Below are 27657 nucleotides of genomic sequence, written 5' to 3' on the forward strand. Positions count from 1 at the left end.
AATGCGGCCTCCCGCCAACCCCCGCGCGGGCCCGCTCCGCCTCGCCCCGCCTCGCCCCGCCTCCTCGCTTCTCCGCCAATTAGCGCTGGGCGTTTTATTTAAACGGCCCGACCTCGCCGGGGCACGAGAGAGGCGCCCCCGCGCGGCAGCGGGAGGAGCGGTCCCGGTCGTCCCGCGGAGCTGGTAGCGGAGATGGCCAGCGGGAGCTGGGATGAACAGAAAAAATCGGATTCAGCAAAACTCCGTGCTAAAAAGTTCTTCCCATGTTAAAAAAAAAACAAAATCAAGCAAAGCCAAGTACTTTTCTAAATAAATTTAATTTACAAAATATTTTAAAATAAAAAGTAGAATGAGATGCACACAAATGTGATGAAAAAAATTGCCTCATCTGTTTATCTTTTGTGAGCTTTAAAATTGAAAGACATATAGAATACTGGGTTTCCACACTGATTAAAACAGGGGCAGAATGCAAATCTTAGCACAAGCACCTCTGCAAGAAATCCTGTGAAGCGAGCAATGTTAAGACAAATGAACTTTACTTTTCCATAACAAACAAAATTACACATAGGACTGAGTACTTCTACATTTACAGTACACTTCCTAACTTTTCCTTACAGCAAAGGATTTCCCCATAAAAGACAACTTCACTTAAAGACTTCCACCTAAAATACCAACCTATACAGATCACATTTAAAGCACGTTATCTGAAAAAACAGTGACAAAATATTGAGTTTATTTCACCTTATTCTTTCATATAAAAGGACAAACATTTAAACATGATCAAAATGGTTATGGAGGATTAAAAAATGTTGTCATTGTTACCTTTAATCCATTAAATCCTTCTAAACCAAATCATTTCTTATGAACCATGAAAAAGATCCTTGTGGGTTTAAGCAAAGCGACTGCCCTGCATTAAATTCTGTTTGTCATTCCTCATGAATTAAGCAAATCACTGCAAGATGATCTTTAGAAAAAGATCACACATTACATTATTCACATGGACCTGCAGATAAATGCGATCTGATTGCCTCAAGCTTCAGTTGTATAGAGAACATGCAACCTGGATCAGTTACGCATGTGTGTTCAATACAGAAAAAAAAAATCACAGATTTGTTACTGTTTTCAGGGAAAAAAAACCTCTACTCATCTACAACAGCCTTCTCAGAATTCATTCATAATTTGACATTCATCAACTTCCATAAAGAAACTACTTTAAATTTTAAAACTTGAGGGTCATTTATTCCTTAGCACTCCATAACACATTTAATATTCGATCAAGCAAGTTATGAGGTGATTCACTTGAAGCATTCTTCAGAGTCCTGGATGCTCTTTCCCATTCGTTACTAGGGAAATAAGCTTAGCTCTCTGATGATACCAAATAAATCTTTGTCATTATGGTCTGGTATGACCCATCCTTAAAAATAAAGATCCGAGTTATAGTCCAGACTAAAGTAGCACTATATTTTTAAGGAAACCACAGCCTTAAAGAAGACATACTGTCACCATTACAATTACCGATGTTCGGCATAAAAAGAACCCATGAGAGTCATACTTCTGTAGGAAAAGTGTCAGTGCTCAAAGAAGAAATTCCAATATAAATAAATAAACTCAATATAAAATCCACTTAAAGATTTAAAGGCAGTAACCCAGTCAACAACCAGAAATTTGTTCAGCAAAAAAAACCACAAACATAATTCAATGTTTAAACAGAACGACTACAGTAAGTTCTCAGAACCACGTCGCACTTTAGAGTAGCAACGCAGACTCCACTTTTCTCCTCAAAGGTCAGCATGTGGTGAAGACCAACTTTCTGCAATGTGCCACTAATCATCCTTCAGAGATATTTTTAGGAGACCTGCTTCTTCCTTCTTTGGCAACGAACAGTCAGCTGAGTCAATGACTGCCAGATAAAACAACAGCCTTTACTGTAAAAGCGCCCTCCAGGTCAACATGACGTGCACGTGTTAAAATGGAGTTTCAGCCCCTGCAGCTGCGAGGTGCTGCTCTCTGCCCCTCAACTCCAGCCCTCTTCAGAGGAACTGTCCTCCACCAGAGATCAGCTGCTTCCACCTACCAGATGAAGTATCAGTCCATGAACATTTACTTTGCTCATATATGAATTTTAAATAGATGTAAAGCCATAAGAATTATAGATTATGATATTAAAAAAATAAAAACTATGTATCTAGCACATAAGCTTTCCTATTTTCTTTCACTGTCAACTGGCAATGATCCAGCCTGACCAGCAGGTAAAAACCCTAACTAGTAGGGTTATCTGCAAATAAAAGAACGCCAAAGAACTAGTAGGTCATTTTTCTAGGAATGACTAGCAATTCTGGCCACCCAAACAGCAAAGATAGTTCTCATTTTTCTGAAAAACAAGTCCTTTTATAACCTGTTGCTTGTTGGGCATCCAAAAACTTGAAGCCCTTTGGAAGATATTTACCTCAATGTTTTCTGAATAACCAAATGAACTAGAGAAAAAGCCATTATTCCGAATATATATAAAAGGCACAATCATGAAAAAAATTTTAAAAGGACATTATCAAGTAAATATGCTCCAAATTCCATTTTAGTATTTTCCTAGAGTGCCTTCTGAACAGACTGGATTTAAAAGAAAAAATTAGTTACCAACTATTTTTAAGCTGCTGTTTTGTCAAAATCCTACAATACTTTTTTCTACCGTAGGACAGCAAAGACAAGAAATAACAGAGCGATTGGCTTTTAAGTCTGACAACAGCACTTACACCATTCCTGTCAGGTTATTTTTAATGGTACAATTACAAATGCTGGAAATCAGGTTTCATGTCCACATGAATGTGCACATGCGGTAATATTCATATGATAGACACATGAAGACTTGAAAATTACACATAAACCGTCAGTTTTCAAGCCATGGAGTGTAAAGGTGACAGAAACAATTTTGAAAGGAGATGAAGGTGGAGTGAGAAAGCAAGAAGGGTAGTACTTGATAGTGTCCTTTCAGCAGGTGGCATTCAATGGCCTTGTTATTGCTGTGTGTTCATTAGTAATGAGCTTCTTACCAGATGTATTTACAGCACATCAGTCTGAACATTCCCAGAGCACAGCTCCAAATTTTACTTTAGAGATACAAACATAAAACAGTTAAACATATGTAGTCCTGTTTTAGAAACGGAACTTTTAAAGTTTAGGACTTCTATTGTGCTTCTTTGGCTAAGTCCTATTTAAATATCAATAACACTTAAAATTCTATAACTCTGCCACTATTTGACAGCTACAGAAATCTTTGGTGTGTTTAGGTTAAGAATCCATTAGGGTACAAGCTTCAAAATATGAACATTCCGGCAGCTCTGGACTTTCTCCCGCCAACTGCTCAACACTGAAGTAGATGGGGATTAAAAGAACTTAAGTATTTAAATAGGATTTAAAATGATCCATGCCACTTAGAGTTTATAGAACTGGGATGATAAACAAGCTTTTCAGCACAGATCACTTGTGCTCAGGCCATTGGCTAAGTTCAACATTTACAACCATACACATACACCCAATTTCCCATTTGAAAGTTTCTTTAAGATAATAATTTAACAACAGGGGAAACTGCAGAAAATTTTGCCTTAATATGTAATTCTTGTGAGGAATAATGATGATTACAAAATTACTTCAGATATTTTCTTTGGCATAATATTCACCAAACAAACACAGAATAATTATTTTTAAAGTAGCCTCAACATAGATAGCTTGACGTGGCTAAATTATGCTAGATTTCATGGTGAATTACAGTAGATTTGTAAGTCAAAATGGTTCTTTTGGAAAAAACCCTTATGGCTAGTAAAGAAAAAGCTAAAAATAATTAAAGACATAAAATACTCTCAAGAATTTGACTTTGTTTTATAAACACAGTACAAGAAAGTGAGAAACAAAACAATTTCATTAGCAACTCACAAGAAATTTATAATTCCTGATTATTTATTTTTTTAAATAGAAGTTGAGTACTGTTCTGGAAATACTAGCCTTTAAATTTCTTCTCTATCACAAATAACCTGAAAATGTGCAGGCTAATGCAGGACCCTGTTATGCTCTAACAAGGATAAGCCATGCCAATCCTTTCTGACTGTTTATAGATAAAAACGATCTTGCAAATATTCCCATTTTTTTCAAAGTTAGAGTGCGGGGCACACGTTAGAAGACAAGATTGAAAAAGCAAGAAAAAAATGCATATTAAAATTGTATAGGACTAACTGCAGAAAATCAGACAATACTATTGTCTAGATCCTCCCACATAATTCAATATTAGAGATCAAGGAAGAATTAAGAGGCCAAATTTAGGCAGCGTGATTATACTCAGAGGGATCACCAAAGCCCCTGCTTAGTGTCTTCATAAAATATCTGAGTGACTTTTCAGAATAATCTAGTTCCTGTGTCCACTGGCTAGGCTCCAGAGTCCAGCAGACTTTAAAACCCTCCAAAAATGCCTGAGGGTTCAAGTAAAATTATATTTTCATTTTTATGTGGAAGATAATTCAAAGTTTGTGATTCATATCCCTGCCTGCCCTTACAACTTTTTATAAATTTGATACAGTTCGTATTCTTCCAGAATGCTTTCTATTACACTTAAAACAATAACTCAAAGTGAGATGCAGAAAGGCAAACGATTTTTTAAAATAGCTAGATATGTAATTACATTTCTCAGCCACTATCCTTAAAAGATATCAGAGCATAATTTTTAAAAGACCATCTATAAGATTTTTAAAAACTCTCAAAAACACAAGAAACACTCTTTCAGTATGCATCAAAATGTGCCTAAATGTTCAAATATTATGGAAACAAACCTGTTTTTCCAAAGCTATGCAGAAGACTCATGAGTCCAAATAAAATACAAAATATAAATCTTAATTGCCATATCAGCCTTCTGTTGGCTAATGGCTTAGTAAATTAGGTGGAATGTTATGGTCTGATCACGAATGTTCATTGTCTGAAATATTCTGTACAGTAGGAGCTGTATCTAGCCCCAGTAGAGTTCCAAGATATGACTGGTCTCTAGGATCCAACATTTGCTCGGGCCTTACAGGATGAACAATATTTGCAGGTTGTGGGGTGAGAGTATATTTCTCTAGAAATGATAGATCTGTTGCTCGTTGATAATCTGTCTGCTCAGGCTGTGGAGGAAGAATGCCATGGGACTGAGCAGTGTGCTGCACCAGATCAGCTTGCGGATCAGACATGTGAACAGGTACCAGAGTCACAGGCACACATACTTCTGTAGATACATTCTGTAGCAGAGTTTTGGCTTCTGATTGATATGCTTTGGGCTGTTCCACATACTGTTTAGCCTCTGTTTGGTAAACTTTGTCATCAGAGGTATACTGCACTGGTAAGGAGACTAGCTTTTCTTCTGAAGATGCCAATGCCTCTTCTGCAGCCTTTGATCCATGAACATGATCAATATGATATTTCAGCTTGTCTTTCCGTTTAAATGTTGCATTGCAGTGTTGGCAATTAAAAGGTCGAGCATCTGAATGAATAACCATGTGTTTTGTTAATGTCTTCTTAATTCTAAAAGACTGATTACAGATTTGACATTTGTAGGGTTTCTCACCTGTAAAGACAGAGAAGTAAAAATTAGGTGCTCTGAGTAACACCGTGTCACAAATAAATATGCAAATGCATACATGCATTATGAAATAGAGACCTAGTATAAAACAATTCTACTGAAAAGAACAGCATATGTTTAGCATCAACTTCAGAATCGAGGGAGCCCTTAGAAGTTTGTTTAGAAGTTATATTAGCATACCATTCTCTCAATATTTGGGATTTCTGCCAGGTACACACAAAGGTAATCACAATATAAACCAAATAAAAAAAGAACAGTCTTTAAACTGTTATGATACTGGTATTAAATGAGCTCAATTTGTACTTCTATACACTTCTGAAGGACAATGATTTCCCTAAATATAAGGCAGGAAAAACAAAGTCAGACATACAAGAACAGACACCTTTCCAAAAGGATTTCAAATCCTTGTTTAGATTACCAGTTGAAGCATAATATTCTCTGGACCACAAAAAATGATTAGAAGGTTCTGGGTAAATTTGGCAAGAACATACACCAGTAAACGAAAGGAAGAGGTGTAGAGAGCATACCACAGCCCTGTGTTGAGGACTATTAGTATTTCAAGTGATCCATACAGAAGGCAACATTCAGGAACAACCAACATATGGAAAAGAAAAAGTCGTCTTGCTGCTTCCTGCTCTCTTGCCATGAATGCTCAACAACCATAGTGAATAAAATAATTCCATCAATGTTGATGCATAAAAATACATTCCTTCATGTTTTGTGGTTTTGTTGGGTTTATTTTTACCTGAGTGTGTCCTAAAATGCATTTCCAAACTTGTTTTCCCTTTAAAAACTTTCTTACAGACTTCACACTGGTGAAATGTTGCTTTATATCTTTAAAGAAGAAAAGACATTTCATGTTAGATACCTTTTTCTTTAAACCAACTAACAATAAAGCTACGTGCACAGTGCCTTCTGAAATCTTTAACTGCAAAATAGCTGAATATCGAAGTTTCAAAATGTTCTCACTTATGTTCATATTTCCTTGCATCTGCATACCAATAAGGTCAATTAGATTCTTTTCTTTATTCAATTGTATTCTCTGTTGGGATTGGCACTTAGTATTTCTTCAAAGAACAAAACCCACTAAAATTTATTTTCCGACTCCAAAAATAACCTTAAGTAACAGTTTCTGCCCAAGATCCAAAAGAGGCTTTCACTTTGGCAGAATTATGCCATAAATAAAGTACTAGGAATGGTTTAGGCTACTGGCTACCAAGAAAAAACAGAGAGAGTTAGCAGACAATAAACTATACTTTCAACACAGACACATCTGTAGTGGCTTCTACACAATGTTAGTGAGTACAAGCAGCTAAAACACATCATTTGAAAAACAAACAGGTCTCAGTTAATTTTAAAATCTCTGAAAGGCTTATTTTTGGAGCTCAAGAATTTAAAAACTCTATTGCCTTTTCAATTTATAAACATAACATGGGTTTAAAAGTTTTTACCTACTTTCAGAGCCACTAATCTGCTATCAGCTTCTACAATACCTAACTGTGGGATAGTCCACACAGCGCTTAAATGATGTATAATAATTCAGTCTAACTAGTCTGCAACAACAATAATACAACAAACCATCAATTTAGAACAACATCGAGAGGGCTAGCTGACAGATGAAAATTTTATCCCTTTTTATGTTTTTATTTTATTTCCTTAATTATGTGTCCTGGATTTGTTAAAAACCAAGTTTCTCTTTTAGTGAATTTGCCTGTCAGCTAAAGCCTTCATATTAGCTGTGTTTTCCTGGAGAACCAGACACATGTTTTGGTAAACCCAGCAATGGAATGCAAACTTATTGATAAGGACAGATTCACATCTTGCGAGAGGGGCAACGAGAAACTGGTGACCAAGAAACTGACCAACTGTGTATAACATTCCATTCACGTGAATACTTCATATAAAGATCACGAGGATCTCCTTTTCCCTTTTTCTTTTTTCGCTTCTGCTTATGGCTGACATTAGGAGAGGACCTTGCTGGTCGTCCCTGTGAACTGAGGCCTAGTGACAGACTGAATCCAGCTCCGGTTGGCTACAGAATCTAATCCAGGACTTTGGGTGCTGGGTCTGCAGTTGCTGAGACTTTCAAGATTGGTTTTGTATATTTTGTATTATTTTCTCTATTCTTATTAGTAGCATTAGTAAAACATCTTTAATTTTTCCAACTCTCTTCTCTCGTTCCTTCTTTCCCTCCCGATCGCCTGTCCTTAGTGGGAAGGGGGGAGAGGGAGGGGCAAAAGGGGGAAGTGGAGCGGGGAGGAGGTTAACAATACATCTGCCAGGGTTTGATTGTCACCCCGCAATCTTAACCCTCAACATCATGCTACACAGAAAACATCTTGCTTAAATTGTAAAAGCAATTTTCTGACATCCACTTCAAACCATAATGATGATACCTCTATGAAGACTAAGGGAATGGGCATGACAAACACACAGACTACTAGAATTCTGCACAAACATGCCAAGTCCCAGCAAAATCAGTCACTGTACAAAAGTTATTTAGGCAGTTATAAAAACCCCACACTTACTTCTGCCAGACTTTTTCTCCTAGATGAACGCTTTTATAATGAACAGTAAGGTGATCTCTACGACCAAAACATTTTCCACATTCCTCACACTGATGTGCTTTTTCACCTGCAAGAGCAAAATTCAATAAATTTCAGTTAAATATTCTGGAACTTGTTGAACATCTAAGAGCTGTAATTGTAAAACATACAGTAGATCCATGTTCAGAGTCCAGCCAACCAAAGTCTTCCATATGTTACTCAAATAAACATTTTGTTATCAACAAACAAAATTCAGGAAGTAGGTTGGTTCCACCAGAGTAAGGATTTTTACCACTTGTTATATATGACTATTACTAACTATTCATTCTTTCTACAAAGAAATTCATGTTTGTGAGTCATGAGAGGTACAAGTGAATGACTAGGAATCTACCCTCTTCATTATGACCTGAAATGTGGTATCTTCCGTAATTTAGGGGCTTTAAAAGAGAAGCTTACTTAAACATACCAATTATTTTCAGCTACTAATTTTTAGAACTTAAAATCACATCACAGTATTTATATTTTTCGTTATCCTGATTTACATAGTTACCTTTTTCTTTTATGGTGCTGTTTAAAAGTATCTTGATTCTTTTTAGTCATCTTGAGATCTTCCACAAAGTGGCAGAATATGTCTTCTCATGTAAGTAGGAGGAGTGTGGACAGTCAAAGAATGTAACCTTTTAGAGAGAGGAAAAGCAAATAGAGTAGAAAAGAGGATTTTTTTTGTTGTTGTACTTGAGTTTTCAAAGATTTCTTTATTTTATAGCAGACATTATGATTTCAAACACCAAATAGGAAGCTGTCCTTCAAATAAAGGCTCAGGAAGTTTAGACTCTGATCACTTTCAGATTCTCATGCTGCCTAGAAAGTATTTTGCCTTCTAGAAGGCAGGCCCTTTGGAGCCTGTTCTGAAAAAGTCCCAAGTGAATCTTCACTCTTACTACACTTTTGATTACCTTTCTGCTCTCAGAAAGGATTATTTTTTCTTCCTCCTGATCATCCCCATTTTGCTCTTCTCATTGGTTCCCACCATCTTCCTTCCATCTTTCCCGTAACAGAGACTTCAGAAACATCTCTTTGATATTCTTACATTAAAGTGATCAGTGTACAAACTTTGACAGAGATTGTGACAGCTTCTTCTATGTTGTGGTAATAATGTTTCACACAATTGCTATTAAAAAAAAGAAATCTGAACTCATTAAAAAAATCCTCCTTTTTCACTTTTGCTTTTTTTAGTATTATTTTTATAGCAAGACAGTGTTACATGTTTTTGACTGTCCCTTGGCTTTCTACGTTAATATGGAGGAAACACTTGGCTTTTAAACCTTGAGAATGTGTAAGATTAACCCTATTTTATTAGACCTTAAAAATAGTGAGAGGAACTATTACCAGGCCTAAAACGTTGCATGTACTGAAAAAAAAGTCCATAATTAATCTTTTATTTGATCTTACTTCAGAAGAGCAAATTAAAGGCCAATTTTCAAAGAAAACGCCTACCTGAGTGTATTTTTTTGTGTTTTGTCAGATGGTCATGTCGAATAAATGTTTTCCCACATTCTTCACATTCATATCTCTTGTCATCATGGTGGACTCTTAGATGAAGTCTGCATATTTATAGTCATAAATATAACCATGAGCCACAATTGTGTTAACATCATCTTTACTGCTAATTCAGTGCAAAATACCAGAAAATACAGTTTTAGTGCTTCACAGAAATATCAGGAAATAACTTTCAGTTGAGGTATGCTTAAGCCGCTCTTTGAAAGCAAGAGAGAACAGAGCCAAATTCTTGTATCCAGTGTTAATTTAGCAGAATATTTTAGTCTTCCACTTGTTATGCTTTGAATAACAGAGACGCAACAGTTTTACATGTGCAAGAAAGTCAACTTGGATACAAGATTTGTACGGGATTTTGTCTGTGTTGAAACCATCAATGTCCTGTATTAAAAAGGAAATGACTTCTCACAGATTATTAACATATTTTCATTATTTAACCATGTTTAAAGTATTTGCTAGTGCTCTTAGAGTTGGAATAAATCAAACCACATACATTATGTAGAGTTACATCGATGACATGAATGCATATACATCACCCAATCAGTGAGACAGTTTAGAAGCCTACTTAATAAAAATCTGTACCTGTAAGAGCTTCCATGACGAAAACTCTGCCCACAAATACTGCAAAGATGAGGCTTCTCTCCACTGTGAATTCTCAGATGTTCTTTCAAGGTTGTTCTGTTTAAAATAAAGACAGTAAAATTTAATTCTAAGCAATGCCACTGCCATGTTAAAGTGAAACAGACTACCAATTTCTCAATTTCTTTAACTTTGATGCATCGCAATATATCCAAATAACTGCTTCAATTTATTCAGATACACACATAAATACATACATTCAAAGGATGTACAGCAACTTATCTATTAACTACTGTGCCTAGAAACAATATAAGCAAAGAAACATCATCCCAACATACATTTGGGCAACATACATTCAAGAAAACATATATTTCAACACTATTTTCTGTGTAATAATTTCCTTGTTATTATATGTATAAAACCAGAGCTTTAAAGTCAGACTTGAAGGAGATCTAGATCATGGATGTTAGGTCAAACTAACTAAGCACAGGGCTTATTTAAATACATAAATATTTATAAACATATACATATATAAGTCTACTTTTATTATTGCATTTCCAATGTAAAAAGGAAAAGTGCATGCAGGTGAAAATTCCTCTCCAGGAAAGGAATCAGACAACAAAGTTTACTGTATACACAGCTGGTAAGTGTGTGAACTAAACAAAAGAGAAAGTTCTTTAATCTCCTTCCAGTGCTTATTATAAATATTATTGTTCAAAGATACTCCTACGTTCTATGCAAAAAAAATTACTTTTTTAATGAGAGCAAGAACATGTACATATTCAACTTCCTTACATAACAAAAGAAACTTGATGTATGTAAACATATTGACTTTTTTTAAACAGAAATTCTTCTTGTATTTCAAAGTGAGCTTTATATAATTATTTGTGCTTTATAGCTTGTTTATTATTTCATTATTGTATTAGTGTATTTTAACACATGCATAAGCTATTGACCAAACTACTAGAAAATACACATCACCAACAAAACCATTAGGGATAAATCTTCCTCTGACAAGACTTTCAGGCGACTTTGCCACCCACTGGGAGAAAAAAAAAATTAAAAAAAAAAAAAAAAGAAAACATACTGTAGTACACAAACTCAGATCTTTTCATGTTCCCCAAAGAGAACATAACTTGAATCTTAGTTGCAGTTATTGGTATGAAGCTGTATTCCATCTAAATTAAAAAAAAAAAAAAAAGCTTCTTGTTTCAGAACCTAAACATGAATCACCATATGGAAAACTCAAAAGATGTCCTTTATCAAGCACTGCAAGGCACCTGCACTTGAAGCCATTGAAAATTCACATTTTTTCCCCTCATATGTATAGAATAGAAATGGGGGGGCAGGAGGGGAGAATCTTATTTCTACAGCTTTTCTATGCTCTTTTTCTGTATACTGAAATTCATGAGCCAACTTTTAGAGCTTCCACTTTTCACAGCTCTAAATTACCGATTTTTTTCCTCCATTTAGAGAAGCAGCAGCAAAGGCCATACAGTATTATTACATCTTCCATGAAACCGTGTTTGTAGAGGTACAATTTCTTGTTAGTCATTTTCACCAGTGTTCCTATCCTCATCAGCGTCATTACCAAAATACCTAAGGCAGAAAACTCTTTCCCAAAGAAATGCAAAATGTTCTTGTACAACAGAGGAAGCCTAAGTGAAGTGAATCAGAGGTAAGTCTTTCTTAATATAGTTTCATCTCACAACTTATTACCTACAGGTGTCATCCTTAATTTTAGAGGTGATCAGATCACATGCTACCTGTGGCTCTGACACTACCTTTTAATACACCAGCCCTCTCAAATGATCTCATTTATTTTAAAATCTCAAAGCTAAAGCATGCTTAGAATCAATCAAAGAGCACAAAGTATTCTTCTGTTCTGCTGAAGTTCAAGTAGCCATGCAACTCCTTACCGTTCCCTCACAGATTTTCCACAGATGAAACACGTCCATTTTCTCTTTCCTCCGTGAGTACATTCTATATGGCGTTTCAGATTTCCTGTATCATTAAATTGGCGGCCACAAATATCACAAGGAAAAGGCCCTACAAGGAGACAGACACACAGAGTATTATTAACCATCAGTTAAGCCATACAAGATGCAGAGACTGGCTACTTGTGAAAACCCTGATCAATTTACGTAGCACAAGTTTTGTCTAACAAATGATTAATGTTTACTCCAGTCAGCATACATTAGACTTTGTGTACTTTCTGCTTGGATAAGTTATTTCTAATACCTGGTATTTTGGCCTGTTTCATTATTGTAAAGCAAAAAATTAGAACAGTCAAAAGTAATTTAGCCCAACCAAATTCCCATTACTATCATTAATCTAGTTCCTAACTGACAGAAATAATCAGTCGTAATAAAAAAGTCCTTGGAATACTTCAGGAGGAAAGAAAAAGGTCTCTGGAAAACTTCAGGAAGAATCTGACCCCATAGTTGAGAACCAATTTAATGCAAAAAAGTTTTAAGACAAAACTAACTGTAATTCTTCTTCCTCTCCAAAAACTTGCATTTACTTAGGTACAATGTAATGCCTCGAAAAGACAGCTGAACAGAAAAGTAGAAAGCCAACCAACAAAACCAAACCAAACCAAACCAGAACCAAACCCACAAGATCCCACAAAACTGGAAAAGAGAGAACTGGAATAGGAGATGGGGTGGAAACAAGACTGATCAGGATATACAGTGGCAGAGGAGGGTTCTACTTTAAATCTATTGTTTACATGTCAGAAGGAGGTTTTAATACCAAGATGGAACTTTTCTTGATGTTTCAGTCTTGCAAATCGGGATTTAAAGTGCTCTTCACAGTAGGTACACTTAAAGGGTTTATCCTGAGAGTGAAGGATCATATGTTCTTCTAAATGAGGTCTTCGAGTGAAAGACTTCTTACAGATCTAAAATGATAATACATTTTGTCAAAGATACATCAGTTATATCAGATATTCATAAACTCTAACAGATTAGTTCATCTGCTCTTTGAGCAATGTAAGCCCAAACAAGTATTAACCAAAAGCATGCTTACTCTAACCCAACTTGTAAAGCCTTGCAGTCAACATCAAAAAATCTGTGTTCTACATAAACCCTAGTGGATTGCACTGTATAAATAAGATGCCGATCCACAGCTGCCTAAATGAAACTACTGGCAACTCCTGCATACAGTTAAATGTTCCACCCCCTCTTCTGTCCGCTGACTCCAGCCCTCACCAGACTGTTTTCCTAGGGTGTTTCAATACAATAACTCAGCAGAAAATAAGCCAATGGGAAAAAAGCAAATAGCTTTGGCTTGGTTTTGGATGCTGGAACAGCCAAGTTGGACTGTGGTAAAACCTGCTGTATAATAGTATAAGCTACTGTAGAACTAGTCACACCTGTTGCTTTATTTCCTCTGGGAAATTCTCCAACAGCATGTATTAAAGAGAAAATTCCAAGACCATTGGTCCTCACCTCCTCCTTGGTGAGTGATTATTTCTCCTGGATATACCCCTGAGCGAGCTCTTGTCCCCACCCCAGGCAAGCAATTATTTCTTCTGGGTACCCTTGAGTGAGAGAGGTGTCTTTTGAGTGAGTGTGTGCACGCTTTGGATCATCATTCCTGTGTTGCTCTGTAGTAATAATATCCCCAACTGGTACATCGAACCCGCAGTTGATCAAATGTTGTTGGAGTGCTGACTGATTTTGGTTTACACACACCCCACTTTACACTGGTTTCAGTTCCAAATTAAAGTTGGTTTAAGCTCATCATTTGCTTGGAGTTATTTTGAGGTGCTTCCGTGACTACACAATTTACCAAACGATTAATCTAGTAAGACTACTTTTGGAGAAATGAACATCAACAATGTTGCATGATTGATTCTCACTATTAAAATGTTTCTTATCTAGTAACAAACAGAATCTGTAGCAGTTCACACAACATAACTTCATCTGGAAGAGAATTTCCTCTGGTCAACTATATAATATCTCCAACCATGGTACCATCATCAGCAGATGATCACTACAAATTCCTACAGCTGATATCTTCCAACCTCCTATTATATGCTTATAAGTCAAAGTTCATAAACAAAGCAAGATTAGTAATTATATTACTGCACTTAATATTGCAAAAATTCAGGGGCATATAGCGGTTTGCATAAACAAAACAGCTGTCCTGGGGAAAACAAAAGAAAGTAAATTAATTCCCTTAAAAATAAACCAACCAACCACACGTGAAACCTTAAAATATTATTTGGTAGAAGTCAGATAGAGAATGGAAGTTCTACAAATTCCTTTATACAGTAGATGCAGTTTCATACATACACCTCTCCTGGGCAAAACCAAGGAAAGGATTCTATGATTTTACACCTAGGAGTAAATTTGTACTGAATTTATAAGTCTGTTGATGTGCATATGCAGCTAAATGAGAAAGCATTTCACATTTAACATATATTTTCCTCGACATTAAGAGAGCCTTCCAAAAAAAGTATACTTTACAGTCAGTTTTTGATGTGCATAACTGATGGCAGAGTAAATACTGTTTTAAAGTATTCATAACACTCAAGTCTAATGACCTATAAAGTGATGGATTTTTAACCACAGTAATAGCTGATCACATGAAAAAATAGTATCTTCAGCTATTTTAGAATTCCATACTTGGTCGCCAGCTGTATATACAGAACAAAGTTCAGTCTTCAAATCAGGGCATAAAGAGGAAATTTGTACCATCATTTGCAAAGCTTACTATCACAAAAAACACATACCATATTTTCACTTAAGTACTCAAGTCACAAACCAGCACAGTATCTATATGAAAAAAATGGAAAGTACTGAAGTATTACTTACATCGCATTTCCAACCTTCACTCTTTGTCTTCTTGATAGAAAGAAACTCTTGTACGTTCTCTGGATGAAACCTAGGAGAAGACAGAAGCTGAAAGTAGTTATAACTTTCTAAGACGAAGATCACCCAAATACTAAATATCTATTTCTAAACTTTCTGTGTCATGACAGTTTATCAACAAAGCAGCAAAACAGAATATTGGTAATTGAACAATTCTAAAGGCACAAGTAACTGGAAAGCAGCGTTGATCATTGTGGGAGATTTGAGGGATTTTCTTGAGGCTGAGTTGTGGAGGGGTTGCTGTTAGATGGAGATTTGTTACTGAACCAGCCAGGAATTTCAAGGCTGGGAACAGGACCTGCCGTGGGAGAGAAGCAACTCCGAAATAACAAGGCCCCAACGTGGTGTAAATCAATAGACCTATTAGCAGTGAGACTTGGGCGCATGGACAGCCCATGAACACGGACAATATCTGATCGGCCAATGTGTGTTTGGAACGTGGACGCGTGATCAAGAAATAACTGTGTATATTAAGGAGGCTCGTTTCTGTAATAAATGGCTTTGTTTGAATTCATATTGAATTGTGTGGAGTCCATGAGTTTTCGCCCTCGCAAGTAGTGACTCCGATGTGATCCATAGGGAGAATTTACAGAAGGTGGACGACTGCTGCAGGGAGTGAGCCCCAGCTGGAACGGCGCAGCTGGACCATGACCGGGACGCAGTCTGTGGGCTGCGTGACTTCTGATTGATTGCTACAGAAACGACAGAGGAGGGATAAAGGATCCAGTATCGTTGCAATGGACACCCAAAGAGGTGAGCAGCTGGGGGCGAGAGGAGATGGGGCAGAATATTTTTAAAGAAGAAGAAATACTGCGGCTCCTCCCGCATATTCTCTCTAAGAGAGGGGTGAAGTATGAGGAGAGTAACCTCAAAAGACTATTAATTTGGTGCAGAGGCAATGGGTTTCCTGCTGACCTGTTAGGAGTTTTTCAAATAGAGACTTGGGAAAAAGTGGGAACTGTGTTGTGGAAAGCGATTAGTCGCAGTGAAAAATACATTCTCGGCCTTGTAACCACCTGGAAACTGATAATTACTACAGTGAAGCAATTAAAACCTGAAAAGACTGTTATGAGCATTAGTGACTCGAACTTTGGGACGATATAGGGCAGAAATCATGGGATAAAGTCAGCAATGGAGATAAAGAAGCTAAATCATTAGTAACTACATGGAAGCTTACAATCACTACCTTAAAAGATCTTAAGGCTGAACGGTCTGCTGCTGTCGGAATTTTTGCAGTGTTGCAGCCTGACAAGTATCCTGAAAGCCGCTGTGAAGTTTACCCGGTTCGTGTCTTTGATACCCTCCCTATTCCATCCCCTGCTGTGCTTTCAGCACCCCCGATAGCTCAGTAGTCCAGGGCGGGGGGAGGAAAAATGCCGAGCGGGTGGCCTCCTGTACCATTGCCCAACACTGGTGAGAACAGCAAGTCCAGATGATTGGAGTCAGACAACTTGCCCAAAGAACCTGTGAAAGCTGAGAATGCTAAGGTCATAAATAAGTGTACTGTCAGTCCTTTTATCAATTCGTATCTGCCTTTACCGCCTTTTAACCCTCCAACTTCCACGAGACAGCAGAAGCAGTCACTGGATAGAACTGGACAACAGAACTGTGTGACAGATTAGATCAGCTAATAGCGAGTGAATCCAACAGTCGTCAATGCAGTCATGATGATCGCGACGGGAAAGGGGGGGCTACTGGGGACTCAGGTAATACGAATAATTATGATGCTAGAAAGTATTGGCGAGACTGCGCACTGTTCCGAACCCCCCTGTTACTAATGATTCTCCAGCACCGTTCAAGTCCACGTTATCTGAGGACTTGGATGAGGAAGGGGGTTTGCAGCATTTTCTTCAAAAGTTAACAGGAAAAAGAATATGTGTACATGTTGCCCCGAGATCAGATAAAAACTATGAAAGACTCAAGCAAAATTAGACCTATGCAATGTAACAGCTATAGATCATTTAGGACGGAACAATGGGGACTCGTTGAAAGGGACAGGTATCTCCCAACTCTTGGAACAGACACTAATTGACACACCACAATTACAGGCGCTGTTAGTTTCCTGAGGCAGTCAACAGATCTTGCATATCAAGCTATAGTAGAGGTGTCTGAAACCAACAAAGCAGCCAAATCTTTTACAACTACTATCAGGGTCCCAGTGAGAATTACATGCAATTTATTGACCATCTTCAAGAGGCTATCAATAAGCAGGTTGAAAACTTAGAAGTTAAGGAAGCACTGGTGTTGAAATTAGCAGCAGAGAATGCTAACGTTTGCTATCAACGTGTTATCTGTGGGTTTTACAGTACATATTACGTGCTTCTGTGTATTGCCCCTCTGAAAATCAAGCAGCTTGTCAGGAATGTGAGTTAATTGTTTCACTGGTGGTTGTTAGAATTTTTTCTTTGTGGTATAAGTACACCGTAAAATTTTCTCCCCACTTTTCCCACTCACGCTGCAAGCAGCCCTGTGCTTTCCCCTCTTCCTTCCCTACCTCTTCTCATGGTTTTTACTTATGAGATGGGGTCAGAAATTATTGTTTTCAGTCATGTTCCTAAGAAATTGGTATTGGGAGGTGTTTTAAAACATAGGAAAGCACTTGGAAATAGGAGGAAGGAAGATCTTGTAAAATATTGTAATTAATGGTGGCTGCTGTGTAAGTTAAATGATTGGGAAAAGTATCTGGAGAATAGAATCTTGAAGTATAACACTTGCAATTAATGTTGTTTTTTAAGGTGAGAAGAGTAGGACAAAATAAATTCCGACAAGTGATCATTAAATCATTTCAGACAGTTTTACAGGCAAAACAGTTGGAACTTCAACAAGCTAAGAGAGAGTTAACTGATAACATACAGGTCACAGTAAACTTGCTGAAGTCTGCAAGATGCTTTCCTTATTAACCTGTTTTCTTTGTAGGTATCTGTTTAAGAATATTACAGTCTAATAGGTCTTTGTCTTTTATATGGTACAGTAAGTTCACAGACTGTGAAATCATGAGAATCCATTGACTCAAAAAGTGTGGTTTATATTACAGAAGATCATGAGTAACTTAGTTTCTTACTGCATGAATGTGATGTTAAGATTTTGTGTGTAATAGCTGTTACTTTTCTTACTAGGATGCTAGCTTTATTCCAATATCCAGACTTGCATAACTCTGTGATAGGCTGTGTCTCATCTCGATGTGCTGGATTTGGTTTTTTTGTATGCACACCAATTAAAGAATCCTGGTTTTGGGATAACAGCTGTAGCGCATCAGTTGAGACACTAATAAAAGCCTTGCCCAGTCCAGCTTGCTGCGGCGGCGGGGGGGGCGGGTGCCGATTGGGCTCCAGCGCGCACTGACCTGTTTTGTCAGGGAGACCCAGCAGCACCACTACCTGGCTGAGCAGTAAGAGGTCCAAAGGTGCAATGCTAAAATTGAGATACTGGCTTGAATAAGTGTAACCCTGATCTATCTGCATATTTGAACTTGGTATTTGGTTATCATATCTGAGCTCAGTATTTTAATTTGCATATTTATATTTGGTACCAAAAGAATTTTGCTTGGGGAGATAATTACAAAATGGGAACCGGTTCCACTGCTAAAATTCCACCTTGCTCCCCCTTAGAATGCATCCTTATGCATTAGAGTAATTGCTTATATTGTTATCTAGTAATTTTGAGACCAGAAAAGAATTCAAATGGTTAAACTCTGCTTTGCACAAAAAAAAAAAAAGAAAAAAAAAAGAAAAAAAAGGGAAAAAAAGAGAAAAAAAGAAAAATAAGTAAAACAAACAAAAAAAAATCTAAATGCTATGATGGATGTGGTCTTGGTATTGTATGAGGTTGTATTTAAAAGTTGCTAGAATATGAACTGATTTGGATCTAGGAAAATGGAATAATGGATTGATGTTTAATATGCTGGTTTTTGACATCTGTGAATTTCAAAAGGTAAATGAGGCTGAGGAATGTAACTATTGCTGAGCTACTTGGAATTGCATATAAAGTGTATTATGGTTGGAATGAAATGGGAAAACAAAAAAGCAAAATATCCCAGGCCTGTGTCGAGCTGCGAGATAAGCTCAGCTCATTGTAACTCAGGAGTTTGCCAGAGCCTCCCACTTCGTACCAGCGATTACGCCAGCTGCGTGGCCTTGGTACATCTGAACTGCAGCAAGAAGAAAATAAAAATAAAAAAAAAAAAAAAGGAAAAACCTGGCTGCCCACTTTAAAAGCGGCGAAAGGGGGGGGGTTTCTCTCCCCCACACTGTAGCAATGTTGTAAGACTGAATGGAGCAGTCTGAGGGTGAAATTTAAAGGCATGGTCAGTGGATCCATAGTTCTAATGAAGATGGAAAATTAAAACAATTTTTTTTTTTTTAATAGACTTATTCTGTGGTAACTGGTTGTAAGAGACTTCATAGTAAATTCACCATGCTAGTTTTTGAGGTCATGGGAAAGAACAAAAGGCAGGCCGTTTTTTGAGACCAATAGGATGCCAAATCTGGAACAAAGTTTTAATACATGAATTCTTGTAGTTGCCAGAAAGCCTTATACCTCTCTTGGGTCAAGACTCATTAAGAAAATTGGAAGCTCAAATAACGTTTTCTGAGAATTCTGTTTAGTTGCATGTCTTACAAGAAGCTGCTTGGATGGTGCAGATCTGCTTGCTGCAAGTGATAAATCTCCAAGGAAATTTCAAATGCTGTATTTCCACTAATATTAACAGCCAATGTTTTGATAAAGCAAACACTACACTGATAGATCTGAAACAGGACTTCAATCCAGTAAGGGAAAACAATATCCAATAAATATGACAGCTAAAATGGAGTTGGAAACTTTGAAGAATAAATTTATGACAACCTTACAGGCTGACTGCATTCGATTGGACTTGCAGATTTGTCTATTTATACCTACAACATAGAAACAACCTGTGGCTATTGTGGGACAGTATGATGACAATGCTAACAGACTGACTGTTACTCTCATCAAGAAATGCAGGGAATTAATTGAAGTCTTAATAGGGTATGATCCTTTTGTCATACATGTACCATTTGTGAAATTTAATTTTGATTTTTTATTTGCAATCTACATTCTTGTAAATTGCACTAGCTGATTTTTTTTAACAGCACAGCTTTTGGCATGCCTAAATGTAAATTGATGCAGAACCTGGAAGTCTTTAACATCAGGTCACAGACCATACTTGTAGTTGGTCTGATCCTACATACTTGCACAGTTTTTGTCAATGGTTCTGGGAAGTCTCATAAAGCTGTAGTGGTCTGGCGTGAAGATAACAATTGGCATTATTCTGTAAAAATTATTGAAGGTTCAACCCAATTAGCAGAACTTGGTGCAGCTTTACATTACTTAGAGCTTTTTAAGGAGGAATCTCTAAATTTGATTTGTGATGCTGAGTATGTCGTCAAGGTCCAATGCAAGTATCTGATTCGGAACTGGTTTTGTTTTGTTTTGTTTTTTTTTTAACAAAAAGGGGGGAGAAGTAGGGAAAACACCACAAAACCAATTGTCAAAAGCACTGCATGTGATGAATCACTTATATGTAAGTGATGCAGCCCAAATTTGCCCTGTGATGAAACACTTTGCAAGTATGACCCAAAACCACGCTAAATCAGAAAGAACCTACATGAGTTATGGTCAAATCACTAGTTAATGGTAAATGGAAAAGGCCACATCAACTGATAACCTGGGGCAAAGGTTATGCTTGTGTCATTACAGGCCGAGGATTTAAGTGGATTCAACAAAGATTCAATGGATGCAGACGGACAGGAGAGAGACAAGTTGTGAGGACTGTTTCAGCTGTAAACCATGGATCCTTATTCAGTGTTATAGATGCTCACAGACCTCATGGTCTAGAAGCCTATCAGCAAGCAGGTGGTGTACCCTCTGTGGAGAATGGCAATTTGAGCAAACAGCAGGAGAGGTAAAAGGGTGATACTACACTTAGATAGTCAATGCAAAAATGAGGTAAAATTATGAGACATTCCTACCATAGTATCTCCAGTATCTAGTATTCTCCCTAGTCTAGCAGCTGGTAAAGCTTTAGGAGACAATATAAAGTTAAGCTATTGGTCTTTTAAACAGGCTAATCTAACTTCTGAGATATTAACTCAATTAATAGTAGATGTTGATGGCATTAGGCACGTTACACTTCAAAATCGTGTTGCTATAGATTTTTGTTGCTATCATAAGGACATCGTTGTGATGAACTTCAGAGAAAGATGTTGTATTAACTTGTTTAATCATTTTGGATCTATTCATAGTACTTTAGACAAACTAACCCAGCATGTTAATAAGATGGTCATAGTAGAATTAGGGTTTGACAAATGGTGGGTAGTTGTTTGATCTTATTATGTTAGGCTTAGCTACATTATATGTAACTGTAATCATTGTTGTTAATCATATGTTGTATGCTGCAGTGTATTTCAAAGATGATTCTGCGCGTTGTAAACAAGGCCTGGCTGGTTCAAAAACAAAAAGGGGGAATTGTGGGAGATTTGAGGGATTTTCTTGAGGCTGAGTTGTGGAGGGGTTGCTGTTAGATGGAAATTTGTTACTGAACCAGCCAGGAATTTCAAGGCTGGGAACAGGACCTGCCATGGGAGAGAAGCAACTCTGAAATAACAAGGCCCCAACGTGGTGTAAATCAACAGACCTATTAGCAGTGAGACTCGGGCACATGGACAGCCCATGAACATGGACAATATCTGATCAGCCAATGTGTGTTTGGAACGTGGACGCGTGATCAAGAAATAACTGTGTATATAAGGAGGCTTGTCTCTGTAATAAATGGCTTTGTTTGAATTCATATTGAATTGTGTGGAGTCCATGAGTTTTCGCCCTCGCAGACCATAGACTCCTATAGAATCTCACATGACAACTGATAAGACAGAGGACAGTTTCAATTATAACGCTTTATGGATATATGCAATGAAGGAGAAAAAAAGTTATATGCAAATAATAACACCACCTCATCATTAGACCTGCCATAAACAAATTATTCACATAAAAGAATCTGCATGGAAATGGTTTATCCATCTATTATCATTAACAGTACAGCATCAACATCTAAAACCAAAGATATTTTGTTTTTCCTCCAGATTAAAAGCAATGCAGGTAATTATTAAGACCGTTCTTTCTGACTGACTGCTAGCTCATCTGAGCATTCTAAAATTTACAGTAAAAACCTACGGTAGAATTCCCACAGAACTACTATTGCTATTTAGTCAGTCCCTATGCTCTCCTTATGGCAGGTTAGTCGATACGGCTAGACCCCAGATCCTTTGAAAAAACAGTTATAGAAATAACGCAGAACATGCCAGGTGCACACATAGATTTACCTTCACTTTTAAACTGAAAAAAAAACAGTTCTTCAGAAATGCAAGACAAATTTGCTCATACTTGCCTCTTCACGTGCTTTGCTAAAGTCTTTCTGCTTGCATGCAGCTTATTGCAGTAGGGACATTTGTGTTCCTTCTTATGAAAGTCAGTATCACTAGAGTGTTTCTTTCTGTGCACTGTCAGGTTGGACTTTGTTGAATAGCGCTGATGACATATATCACACTCAAAAGGCTTCTCACCCGTGTGTACACGTGTGTGGCTCTCATATTTGCCTATACAACAACAAAAAAATCCGTTAGCATAAACTGTAACAGGTATCACCTACAATAGACACATTTGGGGTTTGTTATGTATCTCTCCCATATGTGGTCAAGATCTAAGTACCCTCCACGCACATCTAAAGATTCTTACTGGTTTACACCACTGAAAACTGCACAGTGACACATATGCTTTTTAACCAAGGTTCCTCCACACTTCCATCTTATCTATTTTTAAGATAAAGAGTAAAAATAAAGGGACTCTGTATTACTGTTAAATTGGTGCGAGGGTTGCGAGCCCCTCTTATTTAACCCTACAGCATATTCTGGTTTTAAGTATTGAAAGTTATAATACCACTCTTTCGTTACACTGATCGTGAAGTACCTTTTCAGAACAGAGAACAAATTGGTATTTTTAAACAAATTGCAAATAACAAAATGCTGAATGATACAGACTCTTGCAAACGATCTGTATTTGGCACTCAAGTTATTACCATAAATGAAAATACTAGTCTTCTACTTCTTTCATATCACTTGTATTCCCTGTTCTGTTTGCCCATTTTCTTCTGAGGATCTATCCACCTAAAGCTAACTGCAGGCTCTCTGCTTTGTACTATATTTTTTTTCTCTGTAGAATATGCATCATACTTCCAGGAGGGAGATTAAAAAAAAAAAAAAAAAAGTACTATAGCTCCTAAATTCAATACACAAACCAACTGTCTACAGTAATACAAACTTCTGAAGAAATACTTTATGTATCGCTTGCTTTAATGCTATTTCTCATGTATTTTTTTGAGCACAAAACTAGAATTCTAAGTCATGAAAGTGCAAAGAGAAAAGGACTTCCAGTGCGTGCAAAACAAAAATGTACCATTACTACCCTAAACACAAGCCACTTATATTTGTGCAGTAGCCTTTCAATATTAATAACAAAGCTCTGACATTCAGAAAATTTCCTAGGTGGCTTTAAGATATGGCATTATAAGTACAGTTAAGTCTCACGCTTTTAATGTTAAATAGCTTCTATAATGTAATTTGTGACCTTGGAAAATTTGTTTCACCTCAGCAAGCTAAGCACACTGTGTGTGAGTAGGAATTAAGATACACACCAGCCCCACCCCGTTTTCATCATCTCCTCAAATTTCAAAATTATAAGAACACAAAAAATGCCTAACACTGTAAGGAACTCTTTCTTTCTCAACTCCCATGATTGAAAGGAAGTCAATACCCTACATGACCATAATTCAACATTAATTACAGCCGAAAGAACAAGAAAATTCTGAAGTACAGTAGCAATTTACTTCTAACATGAGGAGAGCAGGAAAGTTGGAATTTCAACTCTTCTGATATCCCGAGTAACCATACACCTAGACTGACCACCAACCAATCAATACTAATAGAACAGATGAAGCTCATAGAGTATTATTTGGTGTTAACTACAGACTAGAAAAATCATGCTAGAAGTTAGAGTGACTAGGTCCTAAGCATCTACACATCTTGCAGAAGAATTTTAGCCTGTTTGACTATGGTGCAGGTTTACTTCAGAAGAAACAACAGCTCTGTTACTTAATTTGGCAGAAAATACAAGTTTCAGACTTTGTGCAATTTATCATTTAATATCTTGTTATATTTTCCTCCTTTTCCAATGCTTTTACATACCATGCTAACAGCCAGAATCCAGAGCAGTGAAAGAAAAATAAATCTAGCATTTGCAGATTTTTCAAATAATGCATTCAGTTCATTTATTGAAACTGTTTAGCACCACAGACATAACTTAATACATTCAGAAAAATTATCAGCATATTGGATCAGTGAGACAATCCAGAAATTCTGGGCTTCACTCCCTAGGACAGAGAAAAAGCTCAGTTTATTTCCCATGCAAATAGCACCATCATATGGTAAAAAGGAAAGAGATCAACCTGACCAGTTCTTACCTATTCGATCAAATTTTTTGTCACACTTGGGACACTGCAGTAGTTTTTTACTACTGCTTTGAATGATGACTGGAGCTAAGCCTTCAGGAATATTTCCCACTGAATCAACTACCTCAGAACTCTCTTCAGTATCATTCTGTTCTTTCTCGCTTTGTTCTTCAGACTCTGAATCTTCACCTGACATGTCCTCTTCCTGTCCCTCTTCATCAGCATTGCATTCACTTTCACTGTCTTCATATTCGCTTCTTTCAGATGTTTCCTTGTCAGAACTGGCTTTTTCCAGATTGCTGTCAGAGGCATCAGCACTTTCATTGTCACTGTTGTCAAATTTAGCTGGACATTTACGGCTTCTCATAGAACGTCTAGTGGTAAAGTCTGCCTTCTCAACCATCTTTAACCCATGTTTTTTTTCCAATGAAAGAGATCTGTGGGCTTTAGCCAGATGATTTTCTAAGGACTTCTTGTAACAGAAGCTTCGACCACAAAAAGTGCACTGATGACTATTTAATAGTTTACCTGTCAGTTCACTGAGTGTTTCTACTGGTGTAGGTACATCAGTTACCGCATCAGTCTGTACGTTAGAAACACTTTCATTATTTAGTAACTTCACTGCATCTATGATATCTAAAAATTTTGCTGCTTCCAGCACTAACGGAATTTCATTTTTATACACAAAAAACTCAGAGGTGTAGAGAAACTCGAGCAAATGCTGAAAGACAGAATGAGTTACATGATCTAACGTGACAACATTTGTGCTTGGATTTTTGCTCAAACAGGCATGAAAATAACTACTCCCAACAGCCACTACAACTTTGTGAGCACTAAATTCTTTTCCTTCTACAATTATAAGTAAATCACAGAACGATGGATGCTTCTGTCTGTCGTCATTTAAGTATTTAAGTAGATTTTTGTTATACTGCAATGAGCTTAGGAGCTTTCTTTGTTCTGATGACAACGAAAGTTCTTGCGAAGATTCAAGCTGATCTGCAGGTGCTATTTCTGCAGACTTTGAGATAATTTCTTGTGCAGACTCTACTACAAGAATCTGTTCTGAAGTATCTTTCTCATGGCCAAGATGAACTTTCTCGTTTACATTTGCAGCGAGCCGTCTCCTTTTCTTCATTGCAGAAGTGCAACTCTAAAATCAGGAGCTTCATAGGTGATTGGCAAAAAATTCTCTTGAAGACTTGGTTCTGCTCCAGACCTTGAGAAAGTACAACAGTAATTTCATAATCTGCAAAAGAATTATGATTAAAGTCACTCACAGCACCCAACCATAACTTTTTTTAATTAATGCTTCCTGTGCTTTACTCTTAATATACCCTGCATACCTCGAGCATTTATTAAATGACTAAAATCTCATCACTTCCCACTCCTGACCATGGCGTAACGCTACTCAGAGCAAGTGAACAGACACCTCCTACCATTGGAGCTGAAGAGGTGGCCGGGGCTGTTTTTGTTGGTCTCTGAGCCGCACACGGCCTGTGCAACCCTCCGGGACGGGCGTGCACTCCTGCTGCTGTTACGATCACACCAAAGCGCATTCGCTTCCGTTTAACGCCAACACGCAAACCGACCCTCCCGCTTTTCCCGCCGGGCGCCCGGCCCCTCAGGCCGGCCCGAAGAGCCGCCCGCCAGGGCTGCCCGGGCACCGCCGCGGCCCCGGCCCCGCGCCTGTCACCGCCAAGTGTCAAACCCGCGGCCGGGCTCCCCGCCCCCTCGGCCTGGGCCGCGCGCGGGGCCTTTGTCCCTGCAGCACCAGCAGGTCCGGCGAGCGGTGCCCCGCGGCATCAAAATGGGGGGCAAAGAGCACGCCCCGGACCGGCCTCCCCGGTGCCGTCGAGCGGGATATAAAATGGCCGCGCCCCTCCGCCAGGCCCACCCGCGCCCGCAGCCCCGGCGGGGAGGCCTCACGCACCTGCGTGGCGCCGGGCGCTCCCCGGGCCCGCTCGGCCGATAAAGGCCGCTGCACCCCACGCCCGCTAACCGCTTCCGCCGCTTCCGGGTCCCGGTGCCGCGCGCAGCCTCGCTCCGCGCGCCAGCGTGAGCGGGGGAAGGGGGGCGCGGTGTCACTTCTGAGCATGCGCGGGCGGGGCGCGGTCCTAGCGGGGGTTGGCCGGGCAGCACGCCTAGCTTGTGCCTGTCACTTCCCGCGGCTGCCGGGTCACTTCTGCCGGGGCTTGCAAGGGGGCAGCGGCGGGAACCACGGCGCGGCTTCGAGGGGGCGGCCACCCGTGTCCGTGACGGCGTTTGTGAGCGCCCGTGGCCGCCGCGGGGGTGCGGGGCGTCAGGGAGACCCGTCTGTTCGGTGCGCAGCCCCGCAAAGCAGCTGCACGGCGACATTCGCTTGGAAACACTGCGTGAAGGCAAGGAGTGCTGGGCTTACAGCGGTCCAGTGACACGTAAAGCAGTATTTCCAAGCTGCCAGTAGTTTTCCTCAATAATGTTATTTTGCGTTTGTCTTTAACTTGAGTACTTCGAAGGACTTCATCCACGTACTCGTGAAATTTCTGTGCTCCCGGGTAGCAAAACGGCAGCAGCCCCCCGGGGAGCCGCGCAGCCGTGTGAACGTCCGCTGGGGGGTGCAGTTCGCCAGCAGAACGGCAGAAATTCACTCTCCTATCAATTTTATTTTCAGCTTTCCAAAGATAACATTGCTAGTGACCATGTGACACCGAAAACGAGTTGTTTTCCTGGGAGCTTTAAAGAAGTGTTAATGCAGGATTAAACTTTATTCCACGACATGTGTTCTGTATTTATGAGTAGGATTTGTAAATTGCCACTGGTTGTCACTTCGCAAAATAAACACCGTGTAACTTCCAGGTGTTGCATTTTTCAATAAAAATATTTAAAATTCTCAAAACGTTTTTAGCTACTGGTTGTGGCTATACAGTCTGTACTCACAGCCCTCCTCTGCATTTTAAGCCTACAATTATTTAACTTAATTTTTTCTCAGTACATTAAAATAAAATT

The 27657-nt window shown here is 38.5% G+C and overlaps 1 protein-coding gene across 4 annotated transcripts; it reads right to left on the minus strand.

Annotated features, from left to right (window-relative positions):
- Positions 1-298: 298 nt before the first annotated feature.
- ZBTB41 (zinc finger and BTB domain containing 41) lies at positions 299-26739 on the minus strand. Of its 4 annotated transcripts, none has more exons than XM_065842219.2 (11): positions 26603-26739; positions 24685-25918; positions 22558-22765; positions 15099-15168; positions 13030-13177; positions 12195-12324; positions 10279-10374; positions 9637-9743; positions 8122-8227; positions 6339-6427; positions 299-5578 (listed from the first exon to the last, which is right to left on the minus strand). In XM_065842219.2, the coding sequence occupies exons 2-11, from the start codon at positions 25805-25807 to the stop codon at positions 4938-4940; spliced, it is 2718 nt and encodes a 905-aa protein (XP_065698291.1). In that variant the 5' UTR covers positions 25808-25918; positions 26603-26739; the 3' UTR covers positions 299-4937. The 4 variants fall into 4 exon arrangements, with proteins under 4 accessions (XP_065698291.1, XP_065698292.1, XP_071666390.1 ...); XM_065842220.2 differs by having other exon boundaries at positions 24685-25888; positions 26603-26728; XM_071810289.1 differs by lacking the exon at positions 26603-26739 and adding an exon at positions 26109-26324 and having other exon boundaries at positions 24685-25888.
- Positions 26740-27657: the final 918 nt, after the last annotated feature.

This window comes from Patagioenas fasciata, chromosome 6 (genome assembly GCF_037038585.1).
Source record: "Patagioenas fasciata isolate bPatFas1 chromosome 6, bPatFas1.hap1, whole genome shotgun sequence".
NCBI classification, from domain to species: domain Eukaryota; kingdom Metazoa; phylum Chordata; class Aves; order Columbiformes; family Columbidae; genus Patagioenas; species Patagioenas fasciata.

Bases quoted from the DNA above. Each gene is read 5' to 3' on its own strand.
- ZBTB41 (XM_065842219.2), bottom strand. From the start codon at position 25,807: ATGAAGAAAAGGAGACGGCTCGCTGCAAATGTAAACGAGAAAGTTCAT. The intron at 10,375-12,194 runs GTAAGGAGTTGC...TATTTTAAACAG, and splicing joins GGAAAATCTGTGAGGGAACG to AACAACCTTGAAAGAACATC. The intron at 8,228-9,636 runs GTAGGCGTTTTC...TTGCTCTTGCAG, and splicing joins ACACAAAAAAATACACTCAG to GTGAAAAAGCACATCAGTGT.